Source organism: Danio rerio, chromosome 11, assembly GCF_049306965.1.
Source record: "Danio rerio strain Tuebingen ecotype United States chromosome 11, GRCz12tu, whole genome shotgun sequence".
Classification (NCBI taxonomy): Eukaryota; Metazoa; Chordata; class Actinopteri; order Cypriniformes; family Danionidae; genus Danio; species Danio rerio.
This window is the reverse complement of record NC_133186.1, coordinates 6,905,595-6,920,899: the sequence shown is the minus strand read 5'-3', so window position 1 is coordinate 6,920,899 and position 15,305 is coordinate 6,905,595. Positions and strand designations below refer to the sequence as shown.

The 15,305-nt window shown below is 36.6% G+C and overlaps 1 protein-coding gene and 1 long non-coding RNA gene across 8 annotated transcripts in view; one reads left to right on the top strand and one right to left on the bottom strand.

Moving 5' to 3' along the window:
* The first annotated feature begins 8,688 nt into the window (after positions 1-8,688).
* LOC141376521 (uncharacterized) lies at positions 8,689-12,238 on the top strand. Its single transcript, XR_012386960.1, has 2 exons — positions 8,689-9,608; positions 9,861-12,238. It is a non-coding gene; the product is annotated as an uncharacterized lncRNA (long non-coding RNA).
* Positions 12,239-13,522: 1,284 nt separating this feature from the next.
* Positions 13,523-15,305, bottom strand: part of pde4cb (phosphodiesterase 4C, cAMP-specific b) — a 135,963-nt gene continuing 134,180 nt past the window's right edge. For all 7 annotated transcript variants that reach the window (XM_068224267.2, XM_073916272.1, XM_021479705.3 and 4 more), the window contains one exon: positions 13,523-14,001. In XM_068224267.2, coding sequence (XP_068080368.2) covers positions 13,579-14,001 — 423 coding nt within the window. In that variant the 3' untranslated portion in view covers positions 13,523-13,578. The remainder of the gene's footprint in view (positions 14,002-15,305) is intronic.

The following is a 15,305-nucleotide window of genomic DNA, read 5'->3' as shown; positions in this document are numbered from 1 at the left end:
GACGTCACTTGAAAGGAGTGACGGCAGCAGGGGGCGGGTTCGGAGGTTTGATTGACGGCTCGGAGGACTCGTATTGAAAATGCAATCCCACCCACAGGACGTAAAATATTCAGGACGTTTTAAAACCAGCATCATTCATTATTCAGGAACGTGGCTTCGGCCTCTCCATAATTAATCAATTAAAACGGTCGTAGAAAATGAGCCGCTGACACAAGGATTTGTTTACATTAGCGGCGCAGGTCAGCGTTCTTTGCGCCACACTGACATGTAACCAATGTTTGGCTTTTTATTGTTCATGCACCTTATTACAAATCACATTTGGCAACTATGGTGAGCACGAATATAGTATGATAGTTGTTATTATTGTAAAATCATAATTTGTTAAGGTAAGCCTACATTTATGGAGGTTTTTTCCTCTGTTATTGACAGAGTATACTATAATATTATTATTTCTTTTCATAATAATGATTGTGGATAATTATAGTTATAATACCACTTTGGAAACCACTTAGAGATCTCTTGAATATTTTACGTTTTTTTGTAATACTTGTATTATTAGGCAGCACGGTGGCGCAGTGGGTAGCATTTTTGCTTCACAGCAAAATGCCCTGCTGAAAAATCCAGCTTAAACCAGCCTAGGCTGGTTGGCTGGTTTTAGCTGGTCGACCAGCCTGATTTTAGAGGGGTTTTGGCCACTTCCAGGCTGGTTTCCAGCCATTTCCAGTCTGGTCTTAGCTGGTCAGGCTGGGAGATGACCAGCTAAAACCAGCTTGAACAGCCTAGCCAAGCTTGGAGTCCAGGCTAAACCAGCTATGTCCAGCCTAAAGCAGGCTGGTCAAGCTGGTTTTATCTGGTTTTAGCTGGTCATTTTTCAGCCTGACCAGCTAAGACCAGGCTGGAAATAACTGGAAACCAGCCTGGAAATGGCCAAAACTCCTCTAAAACCAGGCTGGTCGACCAGCTAAAACCAGCCAACCAGCCTAGGCTGGTTTAAGCTGGATTTTTCAGCAGGGTGGTCGTTGGTTCGAGCCCCGGCTGGGACAGATGGCATTTCTGTGTGGTGTTTGCATGTTCTCCCTGTGTTCATGGGTTTCCTTTAGGTGGTCCGGTTTCCCCCACAGTCCAAAGACTGGATGAATGACAGACGTCATCAAGTTGGTGCCGAGCATGGCCGCGGTGTTGCGAGCTCTCTCTAAGCTTTTCCCTCATCATAGCACACGTGCTGCTGATGATGTGACAATAAAAGTGATTTGATTTGGAACTAAATTGGCTATAGTGTATGAGAATGGGTGTGAATGCAAGAGTGTATGTGTGTTTTCCAATACTGGGTTGCAGCTGGGTTCATTCCAACCCCTTAAAAGGATTAAGCTGAAAGAAAATAAATGAATGGTTGTCAGAAATGGCTATGCCAGTTCTATGATTAAACTGTAGTGTAAATATACAGTAGCCTACCATATATTACAGAATCTAAGCAGAAATGATTATAGAAGTTTGGTCAAATTGGATCCAGACTTGAGCCAGTGAAGTGTTTAAATCCTACGGATGGAACAAAATGCGAATGGAGGGAGAATTAGCATAGCTAATTAGCTAGCTTACCCCAAAAATAAAATATTTTGTTTTTTACTCACCTTCAGGTTGTCCAAGATGTAGGTGACTTTTTTCATCAGTAGAAGATTAAAAATATATATTTTAAGCTGAATTTGTGGTCCTTGATCGTTCATACAATAGGCATTCATTATTAGATTAAAAATAAGCACATACAAACCATCTCAAATCAATAGCCATAGCTCCTGGTCACACACTGAATTCTTGTAAAGTGATACGATGATCTGTGTATGAAATGAAACATTAAATATTTAAACAAATCTTCATATAAAGCTTCATGTTTCACTAAAGTAAAAAAAGTTATCAGCATTTTTAAAAATCCACAGATAAACATTTATTTGATCTGATATGAATTGAAGAGTGACAGTGGCTCAGTAGTTAGTGCTCTCGCCTTGCAGCAAGATGGTCACTGCTTAGAGTTCTGACTGGGTCAGTTGGCATTTCTGTATGGTGTTTGCATGTTCTCCCTGTGTTCGCGTGGGTTCCCTTTAGGTGCTCCGGTTTCTCCTACAGTCCAAAGACATGCGCTGTAGGTGAATTTGATGAACTAAATTGGCCATAGTGTATTAGAATAAGTGTGAATGCGAGAGTGTGTGTTTCCCAGTAGCGGGTTGCAGCTGGGAAACATATGCTAGAATAGTTGGTGGTTCATTCCGCTGTGGTGACCCCTGAAAAAATAAGGGACTAAGCTCAAAAAAATGAGTGAATGATTATCAGAAATGGCTATGTCAGTTTTATGATAAAATAATCATACTGTTGTAGAGTAAATATACAGTAGCCTACTGTAAATGACAATTTATAAGGAGAAATTATTAAAGAAGTGACACTTTTGGTCAAATTGGTTCCAAACTTGAGCCAGTGTAGTGTTTAAATCCTGCGGATGGAACAAAATTCAAATGGAGGGAGAATTAGCATAGCTGGTTAGCTAGCATACCCCAAAAAATAAAATATTTTGTTTTTTACTCACCTTCAGGTTATCCAAGATGTAGGTGACTTTTTTTTTTTCCTCAGTAGAAGATTAACAAATATTTTAAGCTGAATTTTTGGTCCGTGGTCATTCATAGGCTACAATAGGCATTCATTATTAGATAAAAATAAACACATACAAACTATCTCACATCAATAGCCATAGCTCCTGGTCACACACTGAATTCTTGTGAAGTAAAACAATGGATCTGTGTATGAAATTAAACAACATATATTCAAACAAATCTTCATATAAAGCTTCCTTCATGTTTCACTGAAGAAAAAAAATGTCAGCAGCATTTTCAATAATGCACAGACAAACATTCAATTGATCTGATATGACTGGACAGAGTCGTGAGATGCATTATGTGAAAGCTTAAGAAGGTACACCCTAACTGAAGATTATAACTGAAAATATGTCTGATATATTTACAAGATATTTTCTTAAAGACGAAAACACGTTTCCTCCTTTGGTAAATGTTGCTATGCTAGTTACTTGCAGAAGTCTTGTGACTTTAAAGAGCGAGTTCATAGAAAAATTTACCTATTTACACACCCTCAAGTGCTTGTAAAGCTTTACGAGTTTCATGTTTTCTATTGAATACAAAGGAAGATATATGGAAGACAGCTGTAACAACTGACATCCATAGTAAGGAAAAACAAATACTTTGGAAGTTAATGGTAAAATGTTTCTGGCTTTCCTCAAAATATCATCGTTTGTGTTCAACAGAGGAGAGAAAGTCAAACAGTTCTGGAAGAGAAGGGTGAGTAAATAATGACAGATTTTTCATTTTGGGGTAAACTATACCATTAAACGCGTATATATTATTTCTAGCGCCATCTAGTGTTAAAATACGTTCACTCAAATAACATTAAAGGGATAGTTAAATTTAAATTACATTGCATCATCATGCCAGCTAATTCTCATTAGATTATCAGTAGACTGTTTGGTTAGGTTTAGGGTTAGTGTAAGTTGACATGTACTTGCACAGTTTCTTATCAGTTAAATGTCTGTTGAAGAAGCAGTATCAACAGATATTAAACAGACAGTCTACTAATATTTAAATGGACTATCAAAATAAAGTGTTATCAAAAATTTTAACAGGAACTTGTAGCTTCATTGGCACTCTTCAGAAACCTATGGGTGACGTCACAGATACCACATCCTGATTTGGGCTGTCAAACTGACATCCTCAGAGTAGGACAGCCACTCCAAACGCAGAAGCAAATAATCAGATTTTAATGAAAAATTACTAAAAACACATTCATTTCAGTGGATTAACTTGCATGGAATAATTTTTCACCTGCTGAATAACAATGTGAGCTAGTAAAATAAACACTGTAAATGTTGATTTCACACACACACTTTAAATACAGAGCCACACACAAAAATATGTTTATTTCATGTAGATTTTATTGGCAATTCAGAACAATCTGGATTAAAAATTGTAAATTGCTTTATATATATATATATATATATATATATATATATATATATATATATATATATATATATATATATGCATATATACACACACACACACACACACTGTAAAAGTCATCAGTCAACTTTATCAAATGAAACGAGTGTAGTTAACCCAAAATTTACTGAAAGATATTCTACTCATTTGAAAAGAGTTTTGAACTCAGTGTTGAAGGTAATGAGACCTCATTACTTCAGCTTACATTGAGTAAGTTCACGGTAATCATATAAATTAGTTTCTTAACTCAAATGGTTGGTAGCAATCGGTTTCCTTTAACGGTTTAAGTTGCCTTAACTTATTAGGTTTGACAGTACTCAGTTGGTTTGAGTTCTCTTAATTTTTTGGGTTTTACTGTGATCAAATTGTTTCATTTACTCAAATGGATTAAGTTCACAGCACTCATTAGGATAATTTTTTGTACTTTGAAATGGTTTAAGTTACATTAACATTTTGGGTTTTACAGTGTAGATATACAGTTGAAACCAGAAGTTTAAATTCACTGTATAAAAAGGCACATAACCATTAAAAAAGTCAGATGTTAATGTGACTAAAGTATTTCTATGTTTTAGTTAAGTTAGGATTATCAGATTTGTTTCTGTTATGCTTAATATCAGAATGAGAGATATTACTTAAGAAATTGTTATAACTTTTCTTGAAAGTCAAGTTTACATAACATTATTATGCCTATGAAAAAGCTAAGATGATGGTGTCAAGGTTTTGAAAGTTTCTGATTGGCTAATTGACAACATTTGAGTTACTTGGAGGCACAACTGTAGAACAGTATTTAAGGAAAACCTCAAACACACGGACTGGTCCACTTCACAGCATAGACGGCATCATAAAGAAAGAACATTATGTAGAAATACTGCAGCAACATCTCAAGACATCAGCCAGGAAATTAAAACTTGGCCACAAATGGGTCTTCCAAACAGACCATGACCCTAAGCATACTGCCAAATTAGTTCAAATGTGCTTTAAGGACAACAGAGTGAATGTTTTGGAGTGGCCATCACAAAGCCCTGATCTCAATCCTATAGAAAATTTGTGGGATTGAAGTTGAAAAAGGTTGTGCGAGCAAGACAGCCTACAAATCTGACTCAGTTTTGCCAATTCTGTCAGGAGGAATGGGACAAAATTCCTGCAAACTATTGTGAGAAGCTTGTGGAAGGACACCTAAAACATTTGACTAAAGTATAGTTTAAAAGCACAGCTAAAAAATACCAAGGAAATGTGTGTAAACTTTTGACTGTCTAAATTAATACAAAATTCTCCAAAAGTCAAAAAAGCCAAAAAATCTCTGATTCTGGCATTTAGCAACTGTAAATTGTCTAGGTAATCCTAACGGACCTAAAATAGTAAATGTTTAGTATGATTTACCATCAGACATTCAAAACAAATGGTTATGTTCCTTTTTTAGAGTCTATGTAAACTTCTGGTTTCAACTGTGTGTATATATATATATATAAATATATATATATATATATATATATATATATATATATATATATATATATATATATATATATATATATATATATATATATATATATATATATATATATATATGACAGAGGAGAACATGAACAAACACTGTTATAAACAACCTTTCTCTGAAACATGTGACCTCAAGCTATAAACAAACAAAAATATTTTCAACAATGTAAGTAATACCAACATACAGAGGACGCATATAAACTTAGCACATCATTACAGAGAAGAGGATGCCATTCAGGTAATATAAATACAGAAAAGTTGGATTTAGACTCTGTAAATGTTTCACAGTCACTGCTGTAATGGCACTGAAACTAAAGGGATGTGCTTTAAGGCTGTTCGTTCTACACTGGCTTTTCCGATTTCTGAGAACCAAGGCTACTAGGTAAAGTGGCACTTTTAACATTTACAGTCAGTCTGGCTACAGCTTCACTCCCAGAGAAGACAAAACTGAATGACGATGGATTCTTGATCAATAAAAAGTGAAGTGTGCAATTTCTAGGCTGCTATAAATGGACTTATCAATGAAAATGAAATAAATGAAATATTCAAATATTTTCTGAAAAATATTAATAGTTTAATCTTCTATTTATAATTTAGACTACACATTATTTATAAATGTGATCATTTTAATTACATATCACAGATGCTCATTTTAGAAATAGAAAATACAAAAGGCTTGCTCATGATCATATATTTAAAGTGAAGCAGATTTACACACTTCATGTTTAATATGTAATTTTAGAGACTCTCAGACTGAATATTTATGTTTTTATTTTATTTATTTTTAAAATGATGACAATATTAGATGAGTTAGTTAAAGTCCTTTATGCAGGACGGAAACATGTCTGGCTAAAGGCTCATTCACATAAAGACTGATAACTATAAAGACACGTGATAATAATAACTTTATCAGGGTCAATGCAAATGTAAGATAGCATTCTGTTTATTACAAAAATGTCCACATTTCTGTCGCATTAAAGATCTTATATGTTAAATGGATTCAGATTTGTCGGCAAAGAAAAAAAAAAAGGAAAGTATTTTAATCATTACTAAATGAAATGATCAGGATGATATATTTTCAATTAAAAAACAAAACATTTGGCTTATAGTTATCAGTGTTTACTGTGAATAGGTAAGAGAAAGGGTTGGTGCTGATCTAGTATCTAGTTCACCCAAAAATGAAAATTATCACCCTCAAGGCATCATTGGTGTATTTTACTTTATTCTGTCAGACGAACACAGTCAGAGTAGTTTTACATTTTTATAATGGCTCTTCCATGCTGTATAAAGGTGTTGACCTTTTTTTAAAATCATCTAAAAGTGTATAAATCCACATTTATTTTAAAATCTGAACAAAAAAGAAAATTTTTTTTACAGTCTGCAGATTTCTCTATGTGTTTTGATCATTAGCCACATGAAAACACAGTATTAGGTGACTGAAACCAAAATTTGCTGAAAATTCCAACCATGGAAGATTTTCCAGTTATAGTGTGGTCGTGTGACCTCGAGAGCTGAAGTTTTTGCCTCAGGACATCAGCATGCCATTAAAAGGTACTCCTTTTTGATTAAACAATATAGATGTGTTTACACCACAAACGAAGAAGTAATTGAGGCAAATTTCGCACACTCGCAGCAAATGTGACGCGCATTCCACATTGTTCACATCGCGGGACGGTAATCTGCCACTGTTCCTATGTTTGCATTAACTTGTGAGCAATGAACTTGCACGATTTATAATTTAAGGCAGAAATGTTTTTGATACACATGGATCCACTTCATTACACAGGCATTAACCTCCCTGTCAGTGTGTAAACCATGCACTGTTATGTGATTTATGTGCTTTTGGAAGCTTCGAATAAAGAGCCACAACCCTACACCATTACACTCTGTAAAGCTGGGGTGTCCAAGTCCGTTCCTGCAGGACCACAGCACTTTGAAGTTTAGCTTTAACCCAAATGAAACACAATGGACACACTAGAGTTTAAACATGCAAAATACTGTTATATGTCGCTGCGAAAAGGGGCGGGATTACACAAGATGATTAGACATTTTAAAATACAAGCGATTGGTCCAAATTTTAAATCTCTGTACAGAGAGGTCATGTTTTGATCTTCGATTGGTCTCAAGCAGTCACGTGACGCGATTTCGCAGGTCAGAGCTCATCAAACTTGAACTTTGCAATGCAGCGAACTTCGAAACTTGTTGCACGAGCTAACGTTTCCTGTCTGACGCATAAGGCAGGGAAAACTCAATGTATAAAAATACACATATACATCTGAAAATAGCTTAAAGTGCACAGAGCAGGTGCATTTAGGGTGTGCCAGAATACACTTTTTTATTTTAAGGACAGGAGAAACAGTAGGTGTACCAGGCGCATAGCCTAAAAAAAGTTGAACTATTGTCTTAATGAGTTATGAGTTAATACATTTGTTTAAATTATGAACCCAAATCACTGATTTCCAGCAGCTGCCTGTAATGCATGTTCTCGACAATTCATTGGCTCACCTCTGACTAAACATATGAAGCATGCCTTCACATTAGAATGAACGGAAGTTTGTGGGGTGAGAAGTTCAGTATGACTGTGGCTTAAGTGTGTCAAAGCGGGGTTGGAACAAAAGTCTTCAGGGCTGCGGCCCTCCAGGAACTGAGTTTGATACCTTTGCTCCAAAGAATTCTGCGTGACGTATACCAGTGTTGGGTCAAATATGGTCAAAACCAACTTTTGGGTTAAAAAACGTCATTTTAAATTAATTGAAATAAATAACGCATCATTGGATTTGTCCATATTTGACCATATTTACACAACAACGTTTTTTAGAATGTACAGCATAGAGGAGACAATTTAAAACTACTGAATTTGTTTGTTTGGAAGAAGAATGTCTTGTGTACACCAAGGATGACTTGAGGTTGAGTCAGTTTTGGGGTGATTTAGATTTTTGTGTGAACAATTTCTTTAAAAGCCACACACACACATATATATATATATATATATATATATATATATATATATATATATATATATATATATATATATATATATATATAAAACCAATGTCAGATCCACTTCACCTTCAGTCAGAGGCAATCTCCAAATCTCTAACATGGGAACATCCGAATAAATCAGCATAAAACACTGACTCACTCATGAATGTCAATTTATGTGAGTTTAGATTCGAAAAAGGATTTGTCATCATTTGAGTTCATTCATTAAGCAGATAAAACATCAACCCTGTTTCTATTTCTATATTCTTTTATGTCTATATAGTGCTAACTTTCCAAGAGGTATAAAGGTATTTCAGTACAAACACGTGTAAAGATATTCTCCATACGGTGATCTAACAAGCACAAGTTTTTGGCTTTTAAACTATTATGTTTTTCTTTTACCCAGTAGTTAATGAAAAAAAAGTGACTGCACTTGAGTCTTGCTACATTAAAATGAAATCAGTATTATCCTGAGATTGTTATCAATCACACTCTTACTGTTAACCCGTTAAGGCAAGACACCATAAGCTAAAGTATTTTTACTGCTTAATTTTGGAATATTTTGTTAACATGTTTTTTTCCAGACTAGTGTAAAATACACAAAATACACACTTAAATGCACATTATATTTGTGTTTGTAGATTTGAATTTCAAGAACCTCAATCCCACTTCAGTAGAAGGCCACTTGCAAACATTGAATTTCCAGTTTTATTCCTATTGATTTTCAGAATCTTTGAACAAAAGGTTTGTTTCTATAACATTTGCCTGATAAACATACAGCTTGGCGCAAAAAAATGGTGTGCAAACAATTTTGGTGGGACCTTAATTTCGACAACAGTTTGTTTTCCATTTGCTTTTTGCCAAGGGTTATTTTAGGAATGCACCGAAATGAAAATTCTGAGCCGAACCTGAAAATTCTGGATGCACTTGATCCAAAGCCAAATAATTATTTAATTTTAACTCATTAACTCACTTCATTCATTCATTCATTCATTTATTTTCAGGGTGCTTTCACACCTACACTTTTGTTTCGGAACCTGTCTTGTTTGCCCAGTTAGTGCGGTTCGTTTGGCATATGTGAACAGGGCAATCGCGCTCTGTTCCGCGCCAAAGTAATCGCTCCGAGATCGCTTGAATAAGGTGGTCTCGGCTCGATTGAAATGAACCCTGGAGCGGTTCGATTGCAGTGAAAAAGCGATCCGATCCGAGCGCAGTTATATCACAGTGTTTTATGGATATGTAATAGACTTACGGCTATTTGAAGAGAGAATTAAGAGTATGGCGGGAAATTATGCGATATGCCCGTATCTCCGTATGCCCGCAAATGAGTAATGATTCACTTTTCTAGGGCCGGGTTGTGGGGGCAGCAGTCTCAGGAGAGAACCCCAGACTTCCCTCTCCAGACACTCCCCAGACACTCTCTAGCTCCTCCAGGGAATCCCGAGGCGTTCCCAGGCCAGCTGAGAGACATACAGTAGTCCCTCCAGCGTGTCTTGGGTCTTTCCCTAGGCCTCCTACCGGTGGGACAAGCCTGGAACACCTCCCAAGGTAGGCATCCATGAGGCATCTGAAACAGATACCCAAGCCACCTTAGCTGACTTCTCTTGATGTGGAGGAGCAGTGGCTCTACTCCGAGCTCCTCCCGGATGACAAAGCTCCTCCTCTTATTGCCACCCTGCGAAGGAAACTCATTTCGGCTGCTTGTATCTGAGATCTTGTCCTTTCAGTCATGGCACAAAGCTCATGACAGTAGATAAGAGTAGGAACGTAGATTCGGTAAATCAAGAGCTTTGCCTTTCGGCTTAGCTCCCTTTTTATCACAACGGACCCGCACATCGATCGCATTACTATTGCCACTGCACCAATCCGCCCGTCAAGTTCATGTTCCATCCTTTTCTCACTCATGAACTTAACCCCAACATACCTGAACTCCTACACCTGGGGTAAGGACTTTCCTCCAACCTGGAGATGGCAAACCACTTCTTTCCAGGGGAGCACCATGGCCTCGGACGTGCTAATCCTTAATCTAATCTGATTCTCTTATGTAACTCAATGATTGAATTCATACTGATTTTAAAAACACAAGCAGATAAAATATTATTTTATTGACAGAAAATCGAGAGTCGGAGAGGCATCATTTTACCAGCATTGCCATGACAGCACAGTTGCATTATTGCAAGCTATAGAAACAAGTAGACAGTGGTTCCTCGCTATAACGCGGTTCCCCTTTTGCGGCCTAGCAGGCCTTCCCTGCTAATTTACAGTGCACTCTGCTGCCTGTGCGCTTTGGTCGAAGCAGCCACAAACTGCCCTTGCATGGTGCAAGCCATTGAAATTAATTCATTGAAATGAATTTCATATTGCAGTGCTTTCCACATTCAGTGTGAAAGCCTCTCACTACAGTGACTACAGCTGGTTAAATGTTGAACAATACTGTTCTGTGTGGTGTACTACAGAGTTTTTTTTTTATGGCTCATATTTTCAGCTCTTTTTTTTTCAGACGAAAAAAGAAAATGACATTTTCTGTCGATACTTTTCGGGGGCCGAAAATTCGGTGCATTCCTATTTCTTACTGCCTCAAACGATTTGTTTTAGACTAGAACGACACTCTACACTGAAAAAAATATTCAAAGATTATTCCGTAGATTTACAAATATTTTTAGGTTAAGTGTGCGTTAACAATTAATTTGGGTTGAATTTAAACAAACAAATTAAGTTGAACATTACTAAATTTAATTTGTTTAAATTTAAAACATACTTTATAAATTGTTTTCGAAAAAGTTTCTATGATTTTTATGAATCTGACGTAAAAAAAGAGCCAAGAATGGAGATCCAGGCTATTTATATTAAATGACATATTTTGTTATTTTCAATGCAATCTTGAAATATTCAGTAGTGGTAATCAGTGTTTGACAAGTTTTGGTAATAAAACGTTTTCTAGCTAAATAAATAAGCATTCCTCAATAAGCATTTCTTAATTTTCAAACTGAAGTACATAAGAAAATTAAGTGAAGTAAAACTAAAAAGTAGTACTTAATACTTTTAAAATAAGGTGTTTTAAAATAATGGTTTCACTTAACAGTTTTTGTTTGTTTACTTATGACAATTAACAGCTTTTATCTATGGCAAAAGTCTTGTCGTCAATCCCAGTTAAGGAGCAACAAATAATAACTTGACTTCTAGTTGATCATTTGGAAAAGAGCCAGATTTTTCAGATGAATCATCTGTTGAACTGCATCCCAATCATCACACATACTGCAGAAGACCTACTGGACCCAGCATGGACCAAAGATTCTCTTAGAAATCAGTCAAGTTTGGTAAAGGGAAACTCATGGTTTGGTGTTACATTCAGCATAGAGGCATGCAAGAGATCTGAAGATTTAGATCTGAAGTTTTAAAACTGTCTATTTCCCGCTAACATTGAAGCGCTGCCGAGCGTGGATGACTCGACTCATCTTGACGGCTGCTTCGCGCTCCGGTCTCCGTGTATCTGTGTTTGGTTTGCACTCAGTTTACCGCTCTTCACCGCTCAAACACAGATACACTGAGACTGAAGCAGCTGTGAAGATCAGTCGAGTCATCAAGCAGATTGCTCGTCTGTCTCTGTTTGTGCTTGGTAAACAGCGGAGGGTGAACTGATGACCTTCTCGGGCAATCACAAGCCTTTTTGTTGAGCACGTGAACCCAATGGCAAATCAGTGCTGTTTTAAGAAAGCCATCAACAGTGCCTTAAATGTTAGCGGGAAATTAATGTTTCACCTTTTAATTCAATATCGTTACTAGTCTAATATAGTCAAAGAATCAGTTTATTAACTCAAGTTTGATAAATGGGATGGCAACATTTACAGCCTGAGGTATCAAGACATTACATTAAGGCAGCCCATTACATTACAAACCACAGGAGAGGGCAAATTCTTCAGCAGGACAGCACTCCTCATACTTCAGCCTCCACATCAAATTTCCTGAAAGCAAAGAAGGTCAAGGTGCTTCAGGATTGGCCAGCCCAGTCACCAGACATGAACATTATTAAGCATGTCTAGGGTAATATGGAGGAGTAGGCATAGAAGATTAATCCAAAGAATCTTGATGAATTCTGGGAGTCCTGCAAGAGCGCTTTCTTTGCCATTCCAGATGAGTTTATTAATACGTGATTTGAGTCATTGCAGAGATTTATGAGTGCTGTCCTCCAAGCTCATGGGAGTCATACACAGTATTAATTGTTATCCACTGCAGCATGACTTTATATTCTATACTGTATAATATTTCTGTTAAGTGACAAGACTTTTGTCTCAGCAAAGTCAGACCTTCCTGTCCTAATGAAATAATTAAAAATCAAGGCATGATCATATTTTATGTTGTTCAAATAAGCGTAATCTATAGGCCTTTACCTTTCAGATAAGCCACTTCTGATACCAAATGATCAACTAGAAGTCAAGTTATTATTTGCTGTTCCTAAAACTTGGATAGGCGACAAGACTTTTGTCAGGTAGTGTATATAACTCTTAATAGTTGACAAAAAGGAATTTTAAATGTCCCGATTTTGTAATTGCAAATTATTTCATATTACCATAGATAATGCCTCTTTTGTATATTTACACATAACATTTTCATACATTTTTATACAAACACAAATGGACAAGTATAGTGTTAACTATTAGTTACCGTATTCACCTGTGGTGTCTTGCCTTAAATATTCCCACAACTGTCCCGTTTCACTCATCAAAGAGATTTTGCAGTGGGAATAAAGCAAAAGCATTAAGTTATCAGCTATTAAAAAAGATTCAACATAATAAATATTCTAGCGTCTAATGACAACATTTATGAGCAAATCTGCTTTCTTCTGCAATTGGCATGGACAGTCACTCAAGGGAAGACTCGCGTTTCTCCATGCGACCACAAAAACATTCATCTACGATTTCAGCACCCAGTCCTTTTGCAAAATATCTGGGACACAAATACATTTTTAAAACACAGGCTTATTTGGTCGTATAAACCTTGGGTCCTATGATTCGCACTTTATTATACCATTATTCTACCTGACTGCAGATTAATCATGAGTGCTGCTACTACTGGTTTCCAACTGCAGGGCGGACACACTGGTCAGTTCCTGATCCAGTTCTCTTTCGCTGCTGTCTAAAATGGTAGTGATTCCAAGAGGGGACGTTTGTGGATGCTCAGGATCAGTCATAGTCCTCGATCTTTCTATATCTGTGTGCTCTTCTTCAGTCTCTAACTCTCCATCCTCTTCCTCCAGAGTAAGCTCGAACTGGAACTTTTCTCCAGCTGAGCCTGTGACCCCTGTGGGCCGTGAGTCATGCTCTTCAGGGGTTGGCGAGGGGCTGCGCGGAATCATACTCTGGTACCATTCTCGATTGTCCTCTAATGTATCTAGAATGTCCTGAGCATCTGGATGGACCAGATCAGCCCATGTTTCCCATAAAGGGTGGATAATGTAATCAATGAATCCCACCTTAAGAAACAACAATTAAAGACAGTTATCATTATTATCGAATAGGACTGTTGCTTATAACTAAAATGTAAAGGCAGCTCTATCATTAGGAAGAGAGATTAAAGGGTTAGTTCACCCAAATATGAAAATTCTGTCATCATTTACTCACCTTTTACTTGTTTCAATCCTTTTTGGGGTTCTTATTTATGTTGAACACTAAGAAAGATATTTTGAAAAGCTGGAAACCTGTAACCATTGACTTGTTTTTCCTACTATGGAATTCAATGGTTACTGTTTTTTTTTTTTGCCAGAAAATACTATTTTGTGTTAAACAGAAGAAGGAAACCCATAAAGGTTTAAAAACACTTGAGGGAGAATAAATTGTGAGTAAAAATTCCTTTTTGGGTGAACTATTCCTTTAAGTTTTAAATCATGATTTAAAATGTTTTTATTTTTGGCTTTACATTGTCATCTGCAAATGATTAGTAGCTGAAAGTTGCTAAAGTTATGTATTAATACATTTCATTTGCATATATTATACTATTTAACAGGGCGAAGCAGTGGTGCAGTAGGTAGTACTGCCGCCTCACAGCAAGAAGGTCGCTGGTTCGAGCCTCGGCTCAGTTGGCGTTTCTGTGTGGAGTTTGCATGTTCTCCCTGCGTTCGCGTGGGTTTCCTCTGGATGCTCCGGTTTCCCGCACAGTCCAAAGACATGCGGTACAGGTGAATTGGGTAGGCTAAATTGTCCGTAGTGTATGAGTGTGCGTGTGTGTAAATATGTGTGTGTGGATGTTTCCCAAAGCTGGGTTGCGGCTGGAAGGACATCCCCTGTGTAAAAACTTGCTGGATAAGTTGGCGGTTCATTCAGCTGTGGCGACCTTGGGTTAATAAAGGGACTAAGCCGACAAGAAAATAAATGAATGAATACTATTTAACAAAACATTATAGAATTAAATGATTAATTTAGAGAATGCTAAAATCATTATATTGGCTTCATATCTTAGCACACTTTCGGCTCTATTTTGACAATTCAGGTGCAAAGTCCAAAGTGCAGGGCGCAAAAGCATTAAGGGTGTGTCAGAATCCACTTTTGCTATTTTAAGGACGGAAAAATCAGCTTTGGTCACACTTTACAATAAGGTCCATTAGTTAATGTTAATTAATGCATTTACTAAGATGAACAAACAATGAACAATACATTTACTACTGTATTTGTTCACGTTAGTTAACGTTAGTCAATGAAAATACAGTAGTTCATTGTTAGTTCATGTTAACTAATGGTGCATTAACTAATGTTAAGAAGCATGGGCTTAAATGTTAATAAT